The sequence below is a fragment of the Atta cephalotes genome (genome assembly GCF_000143395.1).
Source record: "Atta cephalotes unplaced genomic scaffold scaffold00045, whole genome shotgun sequence".
Taxonomy (NCBI): Eukaryota; Metazoa; Arthropoda; class Insecta; order Hymenoptera; family Formicidae; genus Atta; species Atta cephalotes.
The window spans coordinates 723,036-738,509 of record NW_012130109.1 but is presented as its reverse complement, the minus strand read 5'-3'; the positions used below and the strand labels follow the sequence as shown (position 1 = coordinate 738,509).

The following is a 15,474-nucleotide window of genomic DNA, read 5'->3' as shown; positions in this document are numbered from 1 at the left end:
CACACACACACACACACACACACACACACACACACACACACACACACACACACACACACACACAATATTTCTGTAAACAAATTAGTTGCTTGACTTATCTGCGACAAAAGAGTGATTCCTGTACTCGTATTTGGAACTGCAGTCTGTTAAAAGTATTAAGGAATATGTAAAGATAATGTGGATTACATTTTTGTATTTGTTTAAATTTCACTAATTTATTTAAATACAGTCATTAAGCATTATTATACCCTTCTAAATAATAAACTATAATTATGATATTATTTGAAATCTATTGGGTCGTCCGGAAAGTTCGTGCTGCAAAAGATTTAAATTTAAATGAAATTAAAAATTTAAATCTGCGTTTCAATTTTCCTTCAAAATCAGCACGAACTTTCCGGACGACCCAATATAAATATCTTATTACTCGATAAAGTATATCATTCACATTACAGTTTTTTAACCATAATTTCATCAAACATAATAATTAATGATACACTTATTCGTTTTTCCTTAAAAAAATAATGGCTCACAATTTTGTATTGTCAATTTTTGTATTTGTTATTAATAATTTAAATTTGTTATTAATATTTATGTTTGAACAAATACATATACATTCATATTTTTTACGAAAAACGTTTTAACGAAGAAAGATTAATTCCATGTTTAATTCTCATGTTTTTTGAAAAAAAATTATCGACACAAGTCGATATAAATGTTGTTTTATTTTTGTTACTCTCTGAATGTCGGGAAAAATAGAAGGACGCTTGTATCGACTTGTGTCATCAAATGGAAAACACCCATTATATTTCAAGAAATTAATCGTAGAAGGTATAATGCTATTTATCGAATAAATTTATAAATTCCAAGAAAGTATAAGTACATTAAAATAATTGTTACAGCTAAATAATGAAACGTGTATAAAGGCAAAAACAAATATCTACATGTCTGGAAATAATCGTCAAATATTTTCATCATGGGCAGGTAGAGCGGACTAAACTGAATCGAAAAGTCCTCTATCATTTTATAAATTTCCCCAATAGTTAATGAGATATTAGCCGAATACGCGCACTCGCCCGGCCTATTACTGCGAAGTGTATATACCGATCGCTTGGCGCGCGGGCCTTGGGAGTTGGGGATTGGCTGGCAAGCGCCCCGCCACGCGCGACATCGTATACACTTTGCAGTAGTATTCGGCTATTTTCTTTATGCATATGTTTATGCAAGTTTGTATGAAATGGCCCTTATGGCCATTCTACAATAAGCCATTAGTCATAAATCAGAAGTTAGAAGCTAGAAATTGACCAATCACAGTAGTCAATTTCCAACTTCTAACTTCTGATTTATGACTAATGACTTATTGTAGAATGGCCTTAAAGCGGAAAGCACAGATTCTTGTATAGCGTATAACACATAAGACATAAGAAATTGAACCAATTAAAGTTCTTTATTTCAGAAAGAAAGAAAATTAAGAACTTCGATTGGTTGAATTTCTTGTGTCTTATGCATTATGCAAGAGTTTGTGCTTCCCACTTAAGGGCCTTTATGATCTATGACTTATTTACAAGTCATAGGTCATAAATTATAAGTCATAAGTTAGAAGTGAACTCATTATAGTATTCAATTTTTAGTTTTTGACTTCTGATTTATGACTTATGGATCATTTTAGAAGGCGTATTATGGGCCTTTTACAATAAGCTATAATCAGAAGTCAGAAGCTAAAAATTGACCAATCACAGTCATCAATTTTTAGTTCTGACTTCTGATTTATGACTAATGACTAATGGCATTGTAGAATGGCCTTAAACGGAAACCACAGATTCTAACATAACACATAAAACAGGCATAAAGCCTATTCTACAATGTGCATTTCGTTCCTGTTTCTTGTTTTTTACCTTTTGCTTTTAACTCCTTCACAACTGTTTTAATGACAATTGAATTTCTTGTTATATGTTTCTTGTTTCTTTCGAAGTTCATTAACTCTTATCTCAGATGATATAAAAAAACCAAATAAAAAGCAAAAACACAAAATGTAAAAAATAACAAAAAGCAAGAAACTGGAAACAAAAAGTACATTGTAGAACAGGCTTAAGAAATTAAACCAATTAGAGTTCTTTATTTCATAGAAAGGAAGGAATTGAAAAACTTCGATTGGTACATTTCCTTACTCATTACGTGTTATGCGTTATACATGAATCTGTGCTCCCCGCTTAAGGTTTGTCCTTTTTGGCTGAACTTTTGCACTTTCTCCAGGAGGACAGAAGAAGAGAAAGATGAATTGGTGTAAAAGTTTAGCCAAAAAGAACAGGCCTCTATCACAGGTGCCTTTTTATGTTAACTCTTGACGCTCATTTTCAGCATCAAAATAAGTTACGTGAAATTGACGAATATCAATTTTGATCATGTGATTATTTTGACGCTGAAAATGAGCATCAAGCATCAGCATGGAAAGGCACCTTATCAGTTGTGTCAATATCAAACAATTCGCATGTGTTTTTTATGTGGCTAGAGTCTAAATTGATTTTAATTAGTTATTTTGAACGTGTAAAATGGGAAACAAAAGGAAAAAGCGTGATGAGCATGATTATGAATATGATCCAGCTCCTAAACATTTGCAAATAGGCCACATCAAGAGTCAAGAAAAGCGTCTTATCGTCATACTGGAAAATTCTCAATTGGAATCTGTAAAAGTAAGGTTATATTTCCTTTTTATCAATTATTTATTTATTTACATTTTTACAATTTTATTTTTCTGCATCAACAAGCATAAAACATAATTGCAGGTTGGAAATAGCTTCGAACTGTTGAACTGCGATGATCACACAAACATTTTGAAAAAATATAAGCGTGATCCAGGCACATGTAGACCAGATATCACCCATCAGTGTTTGTTAATGTTAATGGACAGTCCATTAAATCGAGCTGGATTGTTACAAGTTTATATACATACAGAAAAAAATGTATTGATAGAAATCAATCCACAAACCAGAATACCAAGAACATTCAAACGCTTTGCTGGATTGATGGGTGAATGTCGATGATTATCTTAACTATATCATAATAGATAAATAAACTTAAGTAGCAATAATAAAGATTTATAAATTTGTTTTTATTATAATATTACTTTGAGATTATAAGTGATTTCTATATATCCTTTTAGGACATAGAAATTTAGTTCATAGTCCATTTCTTATTAAGATCCTCTTAAATAATATCTTAAAAAATTCTATGATTGATTTAGGACTGAAACTTACAAGAGGCATTCTCAAATATATTTATAAGAATTATATTTATAATAATAGAAATATATTTATAAGAATTGTGACTATGAATACCAGCTTTCACTATTAAATTCATAATGTTAAATCATAATAAATTTAATTTGAGTTATTTTTAATCATTCTTATAGGTCGTTACTGTTTCTACTCACTATGTCATTAATTTAACTAAAACAATAGTTAAATTAATGACTGGTTAAATTAACCAGTTTAACTCAAGCAATGTAATTTGATTTTACTCAAATTTAATTAATTGTTTGCTATATGTTAATAAAAACATATACACTATTTACTTGAAACCATGCAATTTGATCACAAAAATGATTGATTAGATGTGATTTTTTTTAATCACATGTTTTGAATTAAAATAATCTATAATTTAACACATTTAGTAGTTAAAAATAAAATGTAATGTAAGGAATTGATTTAAATTTGATCCTTTAATATTTAATAATGTATATTTATGTACAGTATATATTTTATTATTTATACTTAACATACAGTAAAATTGTATAAACCTAAGTTACATAATCCTAGCTATTACTACTTAATAATATTATTAACGTAATATTATTAATGTTTTATTGTAGTACAATTATTACATAAATATGGTGTCAGAGCATCAGATGGTCCAATGAAGCTTCTTAAAGTAATTAAGAATCCTATTACAAACCATTTGCCAGTTGGCTGTCGAAAGATATTGATGTCGTTCAATGCAAGTAAAATACTAAATCCAAGAGATCTTGTACCTACTGAAGATCCTATTGCTATTGTAGTTGGAGCTATGGCGCACGGTCAAGTAAATTATTATTATTAAAACGATATATTACTACTATTATATTAAAAACTAATTATATTTTATATTCTTGTTTCTTTGTAGGTCAAAACAGATTACACAGAAGATACTTACTCAATTAGTAATTATCCTCTCTCAGGTGCCATTGCGTGTAGTAAATTATGTACAACGTTCGAAGAAGTTTGGGGAGTTGTTTAATAAAAAAAACTAATATATATTTATGTATTATATATTTCGAATTTATATAAATTTCGAAATACAATTCGAAAGATTTTTCTGAAATGGATAATATTTCATTAGAGTAATCTTCTTGTCCTTTTTATGATATCTTTCTCCTTGATGTTTTTTCTGAATAAATTTTTAATATGTATGTACATTTCATTCGGTAACATAGATATGATAAAATTGCTAAAGATGAAAAAAAAAATGTGACAAATGTGCATTAACACATACATAGCGACAAATTCAAACTGTGTTTAATCAAATACATTTATTATGCATATATAACGTTTGAAATTTATATCAATTGTAAAATACACGAATGAAATAATATTATTAAGTATAGATAGTCAACTTTTTTTATGTTTATCAGTGTTCATAATGATCAGAATGATTATATTCATTTGTGCATTTATAATATTAATTATAAATGCACACATGAATACAATAATATTATTTAAATATAGACCTATTATGACATGAATATTTAATTAAATATTAAATGTTAATGAAATATTTAAGTAAAATACAATTTATACTTAATAATATCATTCCTTTATGTTTTACATTTGAAATATTATTCCGAGTTCTGAAAAATAAAAAAAAATATGTACATATACATATATAGAAACAAATTTTATTAATTTTTACATAGTGATGTAATTCTAGATCTTCATGTTATTTGAAATTCCCAAAATTGTTTGTAAAATGAGGTAAATGTACATTCAAGTACAAGCAACGTGAGAACACATACAATAGTTATATGAAAACATTATGCTAAACACATTTTTTTATCATAAATTGATAACAAGGAAGAAATAGATACGACAAAACAAAACTTTTACTATTTGAAACTACTTGTTTTTGAAATTCATTAGATTGAGAAAGCTGGAAATACTAATTTCTAAGATTTTTTAGGACAATATTTTGGAAAGTAAACGCGAGATAATCTGAACCATTAAAAATTACTGCAAAAGATGTCTTCAAACATATTTCACATTGCTCTGCCTTCTTTTAAAGCTATACTTTTTATTTTTGATATGTGATGTCATGAGGTCTTTCTTCAAAAAAAAAAATCAGAAATTATGTGCTGATTGAAAAAATCATAAATATTAATTTTAAATATTTTGGGAATGATAAAGAGAAGAATTACTAAATATACAATGAATAGTATATTCGGTATCTATTATAACCGGATTATACCGAATATTCGATAAAATTATGTGTTGAATAACTGAATATTTGACAAGTAGACTATTAGTACCAGACACTATTTTAACAAAAACAATGCAGACATGTTCTTCTAAAATAAGAAGAAATCCCTTTATTCTCAATAAGGAGAAAATCTCTCGAAATTTTTAAAAATAAATGGTAACATTTTCCAGAAGTTTCAAGAAAATTATTTTAGAATTTTTCAGATATGTAAATCTTCATATGAAGATCATCTGAAATACTAAAATTTCTCATTCTATAATTTCTGATGAAATCTAAAAAAAATTTAAATATTTTTTTTAGAAATGATAGAATAAGAAATCTTGGAATATTTCATAATTCACATTCTGAAAAATTCTAAAGAAGACGTAGAAATTTCTGCATTTCTAAGTGTTCCAATTCGTATACAAATTTTTCACGATCATCTATTTAAACATATTTTATCAAGTGGTGTGGAATCAAACAACAGTAGAATTTTACGATTACAACTATTCGGTATTCAATCGAATAGTAGACTAATACTCAGATATTCAGCTGAAGAATAGAAATGTTGAAGACAGAATACTAAATAGTTACTAAAATATTCGTTGCAATTTTAATTCGTATTCGAATTATAATATAAGTATAATTTCTGGAATTTCTCTTTTTTCCATATCGCATATCTCGCTCTATTGATGTAAAATGCAAATTTTAATCAATTCGTTCAATTGCACGTCAATTATGTGCGGCCACGTGTTTGTGTTTATTTATATGGCTGATGTGACTTCGTCCACGAGTTATAAAATATTTATTATATCAATTTTTCAAAATTTCTATTCCAAGATTTTATCATATATATAATTTTTTTAATGCACAAAATATGTGCATTGTAAAAATGGGGAAAAAACTCAGAAAGGAATAATAATAGATTTGTTTCTGGAAATCATTCGTATAATTAACGATTGATGCAAATTCGAATTTGGATAAGATTAATTTACAATAAACATACTTTAACACTATTTTCTTTTTTCAAAGATTATTTATCTCCCGGGACGAAGGACTTTAATTGTTCAATTTCTTATGTAGTGGATTGTTCGGAAAATTCGTGCCACAAAAGATTTAAATTTAATAAATGTATACTAAAATTTAAATCTTCTGCGTTTCAATTTTCCTTCAAAATCGGCAACCTAATATTACGTGTTATGCAAGAATCTGTGCTTCCCGCTTTATACTGGGGGTCCATCGGTTGATTCATCTTTTGGTAAATTTTATCTGTGAGATAAATCTGATAATCCGCTCATGTGATTGAATAATCTTGCTACTTACTTAACAGGTAAACTGCATTATTCCAAATAGTTAATTAGTTGTTTCAATGATTCCCTTTTCCGCACCGTGTGATTTCATCCTTACTGATTATTGATTCGTTACGCGGTTACACCTCATGGGACTCCACTCTTAAACCGTAAGAAATGGGCGAATCGATTATTCTTCTCGCATTTGGTTGTAATTGATCAGTTTAAAGCACATATGTCCACTTATCTAATATTCTTGATATTATATCTTTAATATTTCTGAAATGTTATTAAAATATTCATAAATATTAATTATTTTCAATTTAAAGCAATTGAATTCACAATCCAGCAACAAAAAATTCTTATTAGTCTATGCTGCATCTTGCATTAAGAAAAAATATTTCGGCGCGATTTTAAGTACATATCTAGTTCTACAATTGCGCCATATATATAAATTTAAACATATATTGAACAGATGTATTGTAATCAGCAATGTTTTTTAAATGTTTCTTAAATGTTTATTTCTCATTATTTTTACATTTTTCATGATACATTTTCAAAATTCATTAATTTAACGTTTATTTAACGTTTATTTAATATTTATTAAATGTTTATTTTACATTATTTATTCATTTATAAATGTGGTAATAAGAAATATATTATTTCATGTTTATTTAATGTTCAGTAAATGTTTTATTTCACATTAATTATTTGTTTGAAATAATGGTTTAAGGAAACATTTATTTAATGTCTATTAAATCTTTTTTAAAAGTTTATATGACATTTAATAAATGTTTGTTTTTTGTTTATTTATTTAAAATATGATTAAAAAAATATTTATTTAATATTTATCTGATGTTTATTATAAATATGAAAAAAATATTATTTTCTAAAGCTCAAATTAATTTAAAACGGGTTGGATAATAAAATAATAATGAAAGAGAAGTTAACACAATATACCATCTTGATCAAAAAGTTCCCGGAATTACCACCAGGTGATGCTCTAAGTCAGCTGATTTGAGTTCTGTTGTCTTTTTTTGGTTAGGTTGCCACATCTATCATGGACATTCCCACCAAATTTTATCACTTGCTTGACATTTGTGAAAGTTACGTCGTCTTGTGTACATCTACCTCTGCACGTATTTTCGATTTTTTACAGTTTTAAAAATAGAGTTAAATTTGCAACAACGAGTTTGTATTAAATTTTGCGTTAAAAATGGATTCAATGGTGTGAAAACCTTGGAAATGTTGAGAAACTATTTCGGCAGTGATACTTTAAAGAAAACAGCCGTTTATGAATGACATGAAAAAACCATTACGAGGAACGCGTTTTAACAGCCGAAAGGAGATAATGGAAAAATCGAAGACGGCTCTGATGGCTATACCGACAATAGAGTTCCAAAAATGTTTCGAGAGTTGGATCAAGCGCTGGCATAAATGCGTTGCAATCGATGGGGAGTACTTTGAAGGGGACAATATCACTTTTGATGAATAAAACTTGTATTTTGAGTTTTCTGAATTCCGGGAACTTTTTGATCAAGATAGTAATTATTTGTATCGATATTAAGTGATGCATAAGATATATGACGGATAGAAGAAGACTCATAACTTTTCCTGGTTCAAAACTCGACCGGTAAGTGAAAAAGATTAAAATATAATTAAAAATTATGATTAATTAATAAAATTAGTTGTTTAATATTTAGCATGTCGATAAAAAAAAATAAATTAAAAAAATTCTACATTATTTTTTCTAATTTTGTTCAAATAATTTTGACATTAAGAAACGTTTTTTAATGTTAAAAGAAATATTTCTTAAATAAATATTTTTTAAACGTTAAAAAAATATTTTTTCAAATGTTAAAATAAACGTTTTTTTTAATCAAAAAAAAGATGATTTAATTATTAGGTGTAGTAAAAAGAAATGCATTATTTTTGCATGAAATTGAACGGAAAAATAATGGATTTCTTTTTACTATACCTAATATTTAATTTCCATTATTTTTAAAAACATTGTTTGCTGATTGGGTAGTAGTTTTCCAAATTAAAGTAAATGTTGATACAATACTTTATAAGATTCATACTATATTACAGTAACATTAAATAATGTTACTTTTAATAATTATATATAATTATATTATATTTAATAAATATATTTTAATAATTATATAATTATATTTTAATAATTATATTTAATAATTATATTTAATAATTATACTTTTAATAATTATATTTATAATATTTAATAATAATATTATCAGAAGTGGACATATAATCATTCATTAAAATACTTCCAGAATTATAATTTAATATTTTCTAATTTTAGTAAAACATTCTTGAAATGTTGCATTTAATATTCTAGGAATATGCCCAAAATATTACTTAAATAATATTATGCGTCTATAAGGCTAGATAATACTTAGGAAATGAATGTAACTTTTTCACATATTACAATTAAACATGTTAAATTAAAATTATAACTAAATAATTATTTGTAATATATGTAATATTAATAATTATTTAATGTCAAAATTATAATCTAAAAAAATATATAATATAATCACTTACATCATATGTCGACAATAAAAAAGACATATCAGTAAGTCAAAGTGGCGCAATGGATAGGTTATGAGATTCATCTTTTTGAGGATCCGAGTACTCAAAACCTACAAATGAGCGGTAAGCAACAAATAGCCGTAAAGGATAAGGTAAGCAATATAATAAACAATTAATAAGTAAATTAATAAGTAAAAATTCTTAATAGAAAGTCTTAATAAAAATGTCCTAAAACTGTCAGGATGTACTTACAAAAAAAATAACTTATTTTATTTTGTATCTAATTATAGCTAAATAGATATTACAGCTAAATAAATGCTAGATAGTATTTAGAAAGTTTTTTCTAATGTTATGATATCACTTTACAATCTTTCGTAGCTCTAATCATTAGTTGATTTTTTATACATAATCACTAAAAAAGTAAGCGTTACGTTATTAACTCGTCGCACTATTTAGAAAAACTAAATGTGTAAGTGATAATGTGCAACGCAGTTTTACTAATTCATGACTAGTCAGCCACTAGATTCAATTTCTACACGGGATAAGTGTAAAATGAAATAACAATAATATTATGAAATCAAATATAATTAATATGACAAATTAAAATGACAAGAAGTTTGAAACGATAATATTCACAATTTTAGCATCATTACCAATATGATTAAGTATTACTTATTAAGCGCTTATTAAGAATGACAGAATTAATCTCCTCCGAATTATACAGGGTGAACCAGAGTCATTGAACTAGCTTTTTACCTTATGAGAAAATTATCGATTACCGGCACATTTATAATCCAATTAGTACGAAGTATCGATAATTTTCTCATTTTAAAAAATTGATTCAATGACTCTGATTCACTCTGTATATACATATACTACGTAATTTTTTGTAATCATCTACGTTAGACGTCATAATATCTCAATTTGTATTGCAAATTCTCGATTACATAATCCGAAAAAGAGAACATACTTTTTTTACGAGATTCTGCATCTATAACAATAAATTTTTAAAATTTTAATTGTTTTAGCAATTTTAACTTAATCTGACAAGAAAAAAATGGAAGATAAGATTGATGTCATAAATACAAAAAGGAATATTTAGACCAAAGATTGAACAGAAAAGTTATCTACTTACTTAATACAATTTCCTTCGGAGTTCCTTCCATACATACACTCAATTTTTTGTGATTACGTCTTCTGTACATGTACTTTTCAAAAAATGTTATCAGCTTATGCATATTTATGTTCTCTATTGCAAGCGCTTCCTTTTCATATCTGTTAAATATGTATTGCTGCTTCGTAATCTCACTCCAGTTTCTGTTAACTTCGTTTTTTAAAATCTCTGCATCGTAACGTTGTTTTAAAATTCTCAGCTTTTCTTTGAAATGATATAATTTGCTTTCTGAGAACTGCATTAATATCATTTTAAACGAAATCAGAAAGCCCTCGATCAGATGGTTAATGTGTTCGAATGTGTATTTATTTGCCTGAGAATAAACAGTAATAGAATATCCTGATATTTTGTTGATATCTCTATAGTCCCATGAAACATAATCAAGCCCTTCAGTTCGTAGCAGATGCATTAACGGTTCTTTCATTATCATCTAAAAGATTATTATTTAACAGATGAATGTGATGTATAAATAAATCAATCACAGTAATCAAAAATGTCAGAAATGTTATTCACATTTCATTTACTTTTAAAAATAAATAAATATAAATTGAAGATGTATATAAAACAATGTTATTAAATACTTACTAGTATTAACTCGATTAACACCGATGATTCAATTGTAGCAATACCGATTTGATAATAATTTGTTATTACAGAGTTGATATATGTGTGATTAATATTTTTCAATTTGCAATAATTAGATTTGCGTTGGGGTATCATAGCGACTCTAACAAATTGATTCGTAATACTATTGAAGTGTTGACAATTAATTTGTGCGATAAAGAATTGCATAATATCGATCGTACAATCTTTCGTTATGTTGCCTTGCACGAGACATTGGATGTAGAAAAAATTGTTGAAGGACTTTGCAAAGAGTTGGAAGTCTTCAAGAAAAATACATTTATATAGAGATTCGTACTTGTGAACGTACGTATGGTAGGGGCTCTTTAATATCCATAATTTCACATTCCTGTGAATAAAAATAGCAAAAATAAGCAACACATGTTATTAATTGGAAATGATAAGAAATATAATAAATATAATTCATCTTATAAAATTAATTATTATAATAAATGTTCATCATTAATTATTTTTTTTTAGTTCTATAAGAATTTTTTTATAATTGCAATTATGCTTAAGATAATAAACAGATGATACTTGATGAATTCTTCAGTTTCCATAAATTTGTTGTAATATGCCTTCAATTGTTGCGTTTTAATAACTTCAAACAAGTTTTTCGAAACAGAGGCTAGATGTACTATATGTTTTGTAATAATCATCAACAAGGTCTGCAACACATAAATAAAATTTATGTAAGTCGAAATTATACTTCGCCAATACACGCTAAAACGTATACCTACTTGCAGTTTTTCACCAAACCCGCTCATTTGTATTGTAATACCTATAGCATCTTCACTGACATCGATAACATAATCAAACCCAGCTGTTATAGCCGGATGTAATTCTTCGATCAATAGATATTTTAATACATTGCAGTACATATCCAAGAGAGCAGTACTAAAATGTTAATAATATGACAGACATATATTATAATATAGTAGACATTATAGAATCAACAAACAATTGTAGTAATATCACTATAATGTATAAGATTATTAATTACCCTCTTGGTGTTCTAATGCTCAGAGAACAAACTATATGAAGGTTTATATGACATGTCGGCCAATAAAACTTCGGACGATACCAAATCTGCAAAATATGATCATCGTGTACTTTTACAGGATATTTAGAAGTTTCTGTTGATACTGGTATTAAAGAGATATTGTCGATAAGAAATGCATTGGATAACGATAAATTAAATTCAGGTAATGGCTCAATGGATTTCCAGTATTCGATCAGTTCCTTTGGTAATGCGGTAATTGAGCAATAAGTTTTGAAACATGTCGTATCTAAAGCTAAATCATTGCCGAAATTCATGATATTCACCGTTTCTGGCGTCAAAAAATTCAAATATTCTTGTATAGCTTCTGGATTATACTCGAAATAATTATGCTTTCCAGTTAAATAATCACGCGACGGATAGAAATGCATACTCTTACATAAATCAAACACGTCATCGTGCTTACTAAAAAATCTAAAAAAACTTCGAAATATAAGTGGCATATCTTATGTATTTTAAATACATATCTTTTTTTTTACATATCAATTTATTCTTAAATTGATTTACCTAAAATTATTTTTTCCAATTTTATAAAACTCATTGTAAATCCATTCTTGTGGACCAGTCTTTTTTACTAATTTAATAAAGGAAAATATTGCATCTAGAACGTCATTCAGATGCTGTTGTCCCTCACGGGAGAGTTCTACTATAATCTCGAATAAAACATACATAGAGTTGTATCCGAAACCATTATCGTTATCACAGTTACTACAGAATAAATCAAGGGCCCACATTTTTTTACGCAGATAACTAGTTAAAGATCCACTTCCTTTATTCTCAATAATCGATGAAATATATTTAAATGGTTTACTTCTGTACTGATTAAGTATTGAAGGCCAAATCCATATTACATGTAGCTGTAAAAGAAAGTTTTATTTTTATGCATTTGTACCCTTGCATACGCACCCTTTTTTTGAATTTGCGTGTCTAAGTTACATACTTGGCTGATGTCTTTGATGGATCTAACTTTATACATGTTTTTGAAAACGAGAGTATCAAAAAATTTGTCGTTTTCAAATGTCGTAAAGGAATCGAAAGGCAGCCAATTACTTAGTATTCCAGCAAAGGAGTCTGTGATATATTTTTCCAATGTATCTAGCGGTAATCTCGCCTATAAAAAGATGTAAGTATTCATATTATGAATTGATTATATTTAATAAGAAATCAATCTTTCAATTGTAAATTATTAAAGTTACCTGTATAGCTAGCATCATTCTGTGAGCGCTATAATGGCGCTCTCTAAATTTGTGCAGCTCTTCGTACAGCTTGTCATCATCTATATTGTTGTGTGATGTTAACTCTTTCCAATGAATCCTATTGGGCGGAGGACGAATTCGAGCAATATGGGCCAGTACTAGTTCTTTCCTATTTTTGTCACAAGACAAGTAACTGGACTGAAACTCTATGTGAACATGAAACATTAAAAATAAATTGTAGTTGCTGCAACAATATTACGATTATAATTTATATACCGTTTTCTATGACTTCTCGCTCCCGCGTGATGGCATTTTTCTTTATCAAGGGTCGATGATCAATGAAAAATTGAACAAAATGATCAAGAGCTGGTTCCAACCGTTTCACTGAGATATCAAAATAAAATCTTGTATACTCGCAATCTGTTGCACTATTAGTAGTGCCACCATAGAAACTGACAAATTCATTAAAATTCTGCAAATACAATATTTAAATGCACAAAAATGTATTTTATAATAAATTCACTTATCATGTTTTAATACTTCAGGATATTTTTTGGATCCCTTGAAAACCATGCGCTCAAGCAAATGTGCCAAGCCTGGAAGTTCCGGTGGGTCGTTAAAACTGCCTACTCTCACACACAAGCCACAAAATGCCTGGGTTTAAAAAAAAATATATATATATATATATATATATATATATATATATATATATACATACATACACCTATACATATCATGCGTTACATACATGTTAAATTGATCAAGCACAAACAGTAGTAGGTAATTATTCGTGAACAGTTTACACATTTCGAAACGAATCAATGACAACTCATTTACAAATACTAGAGGAATCACGTTTTTTGAACAGAGATATCAGATATATCTGATAACATCAAGTCTGACTATACGATGAATATACTATTAGTGCCATTGCGACATTTTATATTTTCATGTTTGATGAACGATAAAGATAGATGGATACAATTGCACTAATTACAATTGCACTTCTGAACGTAATTTTAAAGAGCTAGATTATTTTTTATGATTTCATAAATCCTTCTCCGATATTATAATCTCAATAAAATTTTAGTAACAGATTATGTAAAAAGATAATACGATAGAAATGTAAAATGCTAATTGTCTTACTTATACCTTCTTGAATTGTCTTACTTATACCTTTGGTATTTCTCGTTTCGAAGAATTACTTTTTTCAAGATCGTTATAGTTCATATCATCATAATTCGCTCCTTCCAATCCAGATATTAACAAAGCTGTTAAACCATTTTGTAGTCTAACGACTCTAAATTTGAAAGACAAAACAAATAACAATAAGATGAGGAATTATCATATAAAAAGGATCATATAAAAACACTTAATTTTTCTTTGTAGAAAGTAACATTTCATTGTAACATTTCTCTTAAAAGATTATCATTGCGCTAAATAATACGTCTCACGAATATTTCAATTGAAATCGTCTTTTTTGCAAAATCTTCATCCCTGTCTCACCTATATTCGGCCTTGTCATACTCCGATTTATCAGGCGGCTCGAGATATTTCTTGCCTTCAGTTGTACGCTCCGCCTCCGACATCATATCAACGTACAAGAAACCAGAAATTATAGACACAATATAACGATCCGATCGGAGAACTTAAAATAAGATTTTTATATGTTCCACCTTTCTTTCCATTAGATTGGGCACAATTTTAATCAGCACTCTAGCCGACACTTCTCTCTGTATGTTATCTGCCCTCGAACGAATAATATGAAAGTCAATACCTAGTGTTTTGTGTATATACATTGTAGCAAAGTGGAAATAGAAATAATAAGCAGCGTAATAGGTACTCATTATCCGAAAAATCAGAATTTTGGATTCAGTAATGAGCACACGAATCCATTTCTATCTATTTCAATTCTCGAAACTTTTATTTTTATCGTAATTTGACATGTTAATCAGAGATTAATTAAAATAAAATTTCGAACTGTACAATTCATCTACTCTGATATAATCTCTTCCATGTTAAATAAATATCAGAAAATTTGGTACGTACTTGGCCCAGGAGTATTAAATTTTTTTGGAGGCAAAATTGCCATAAAAG

The 15,474-nt window shown here is 27.7% G+C and overlaps 2 protein-coding genes across 2 annotated transcripts; one reads left to right on the top strand and one right to left on the bottom strand.

The window, feature by feature from the left end:
* The first annotated feature begins 2,546 nt into the window (after window positions 1-2,546).
* Window positions 2,547-4,362, top strand: LOC105622451 (ribosomal RNA small subunit methyltransferase NEP1). The gene is made up of 4 exons (XM_012203870.1): window positions 2,547-2,687; window positions 2,781-3,024; window positions 3,866-4,074; window positions 4,156-4,362. The coding sequence occupies exons 1-4, from the start codon at window positions 2,547-2,549 to the stop codon at window positions 4,267-4,269; spliced, it is 708 nt and encodes a 235-aa protein (XP_012059260.1). The 3' UTR covers window positions 4,270-4,362.
* Window positions 4,363-10,228: 5,866 nt separating this feature from the next.
* Window positions 10,229-14,966, bottom strand: LOC105622483 (nardilysin-like). The gene is made up of 13 exons (XM_012203900.1): window positions 14,884-14,966; window positions 14,554-14,677; window positions 13,918-14,031; window positions 13,654-13,849; window positions 13,378-13,583; window positions 13,122-13,292; window positions 12,689-13,038; window positions 12,125-12,604; window positions 11,862-12,018; window positions 11,659-11,789; window positions 11,086-11,470; window positions 10,462-10,930; window positions 10,229-10,317 (listed from the first exon to the last, which is right to left on the bottom strand). The coding sequence occupies exons 1-13, from the start codon at window positions 14,964-14,966 to the stop codon at window positions 10,229-10,231; spliced, it is 2,955 nt and encodes a 984-aa protein (XP_012059290.1).
* Between the last annotated feature and the right edge of the window lie 508 nt (window positions 14,967-15,474).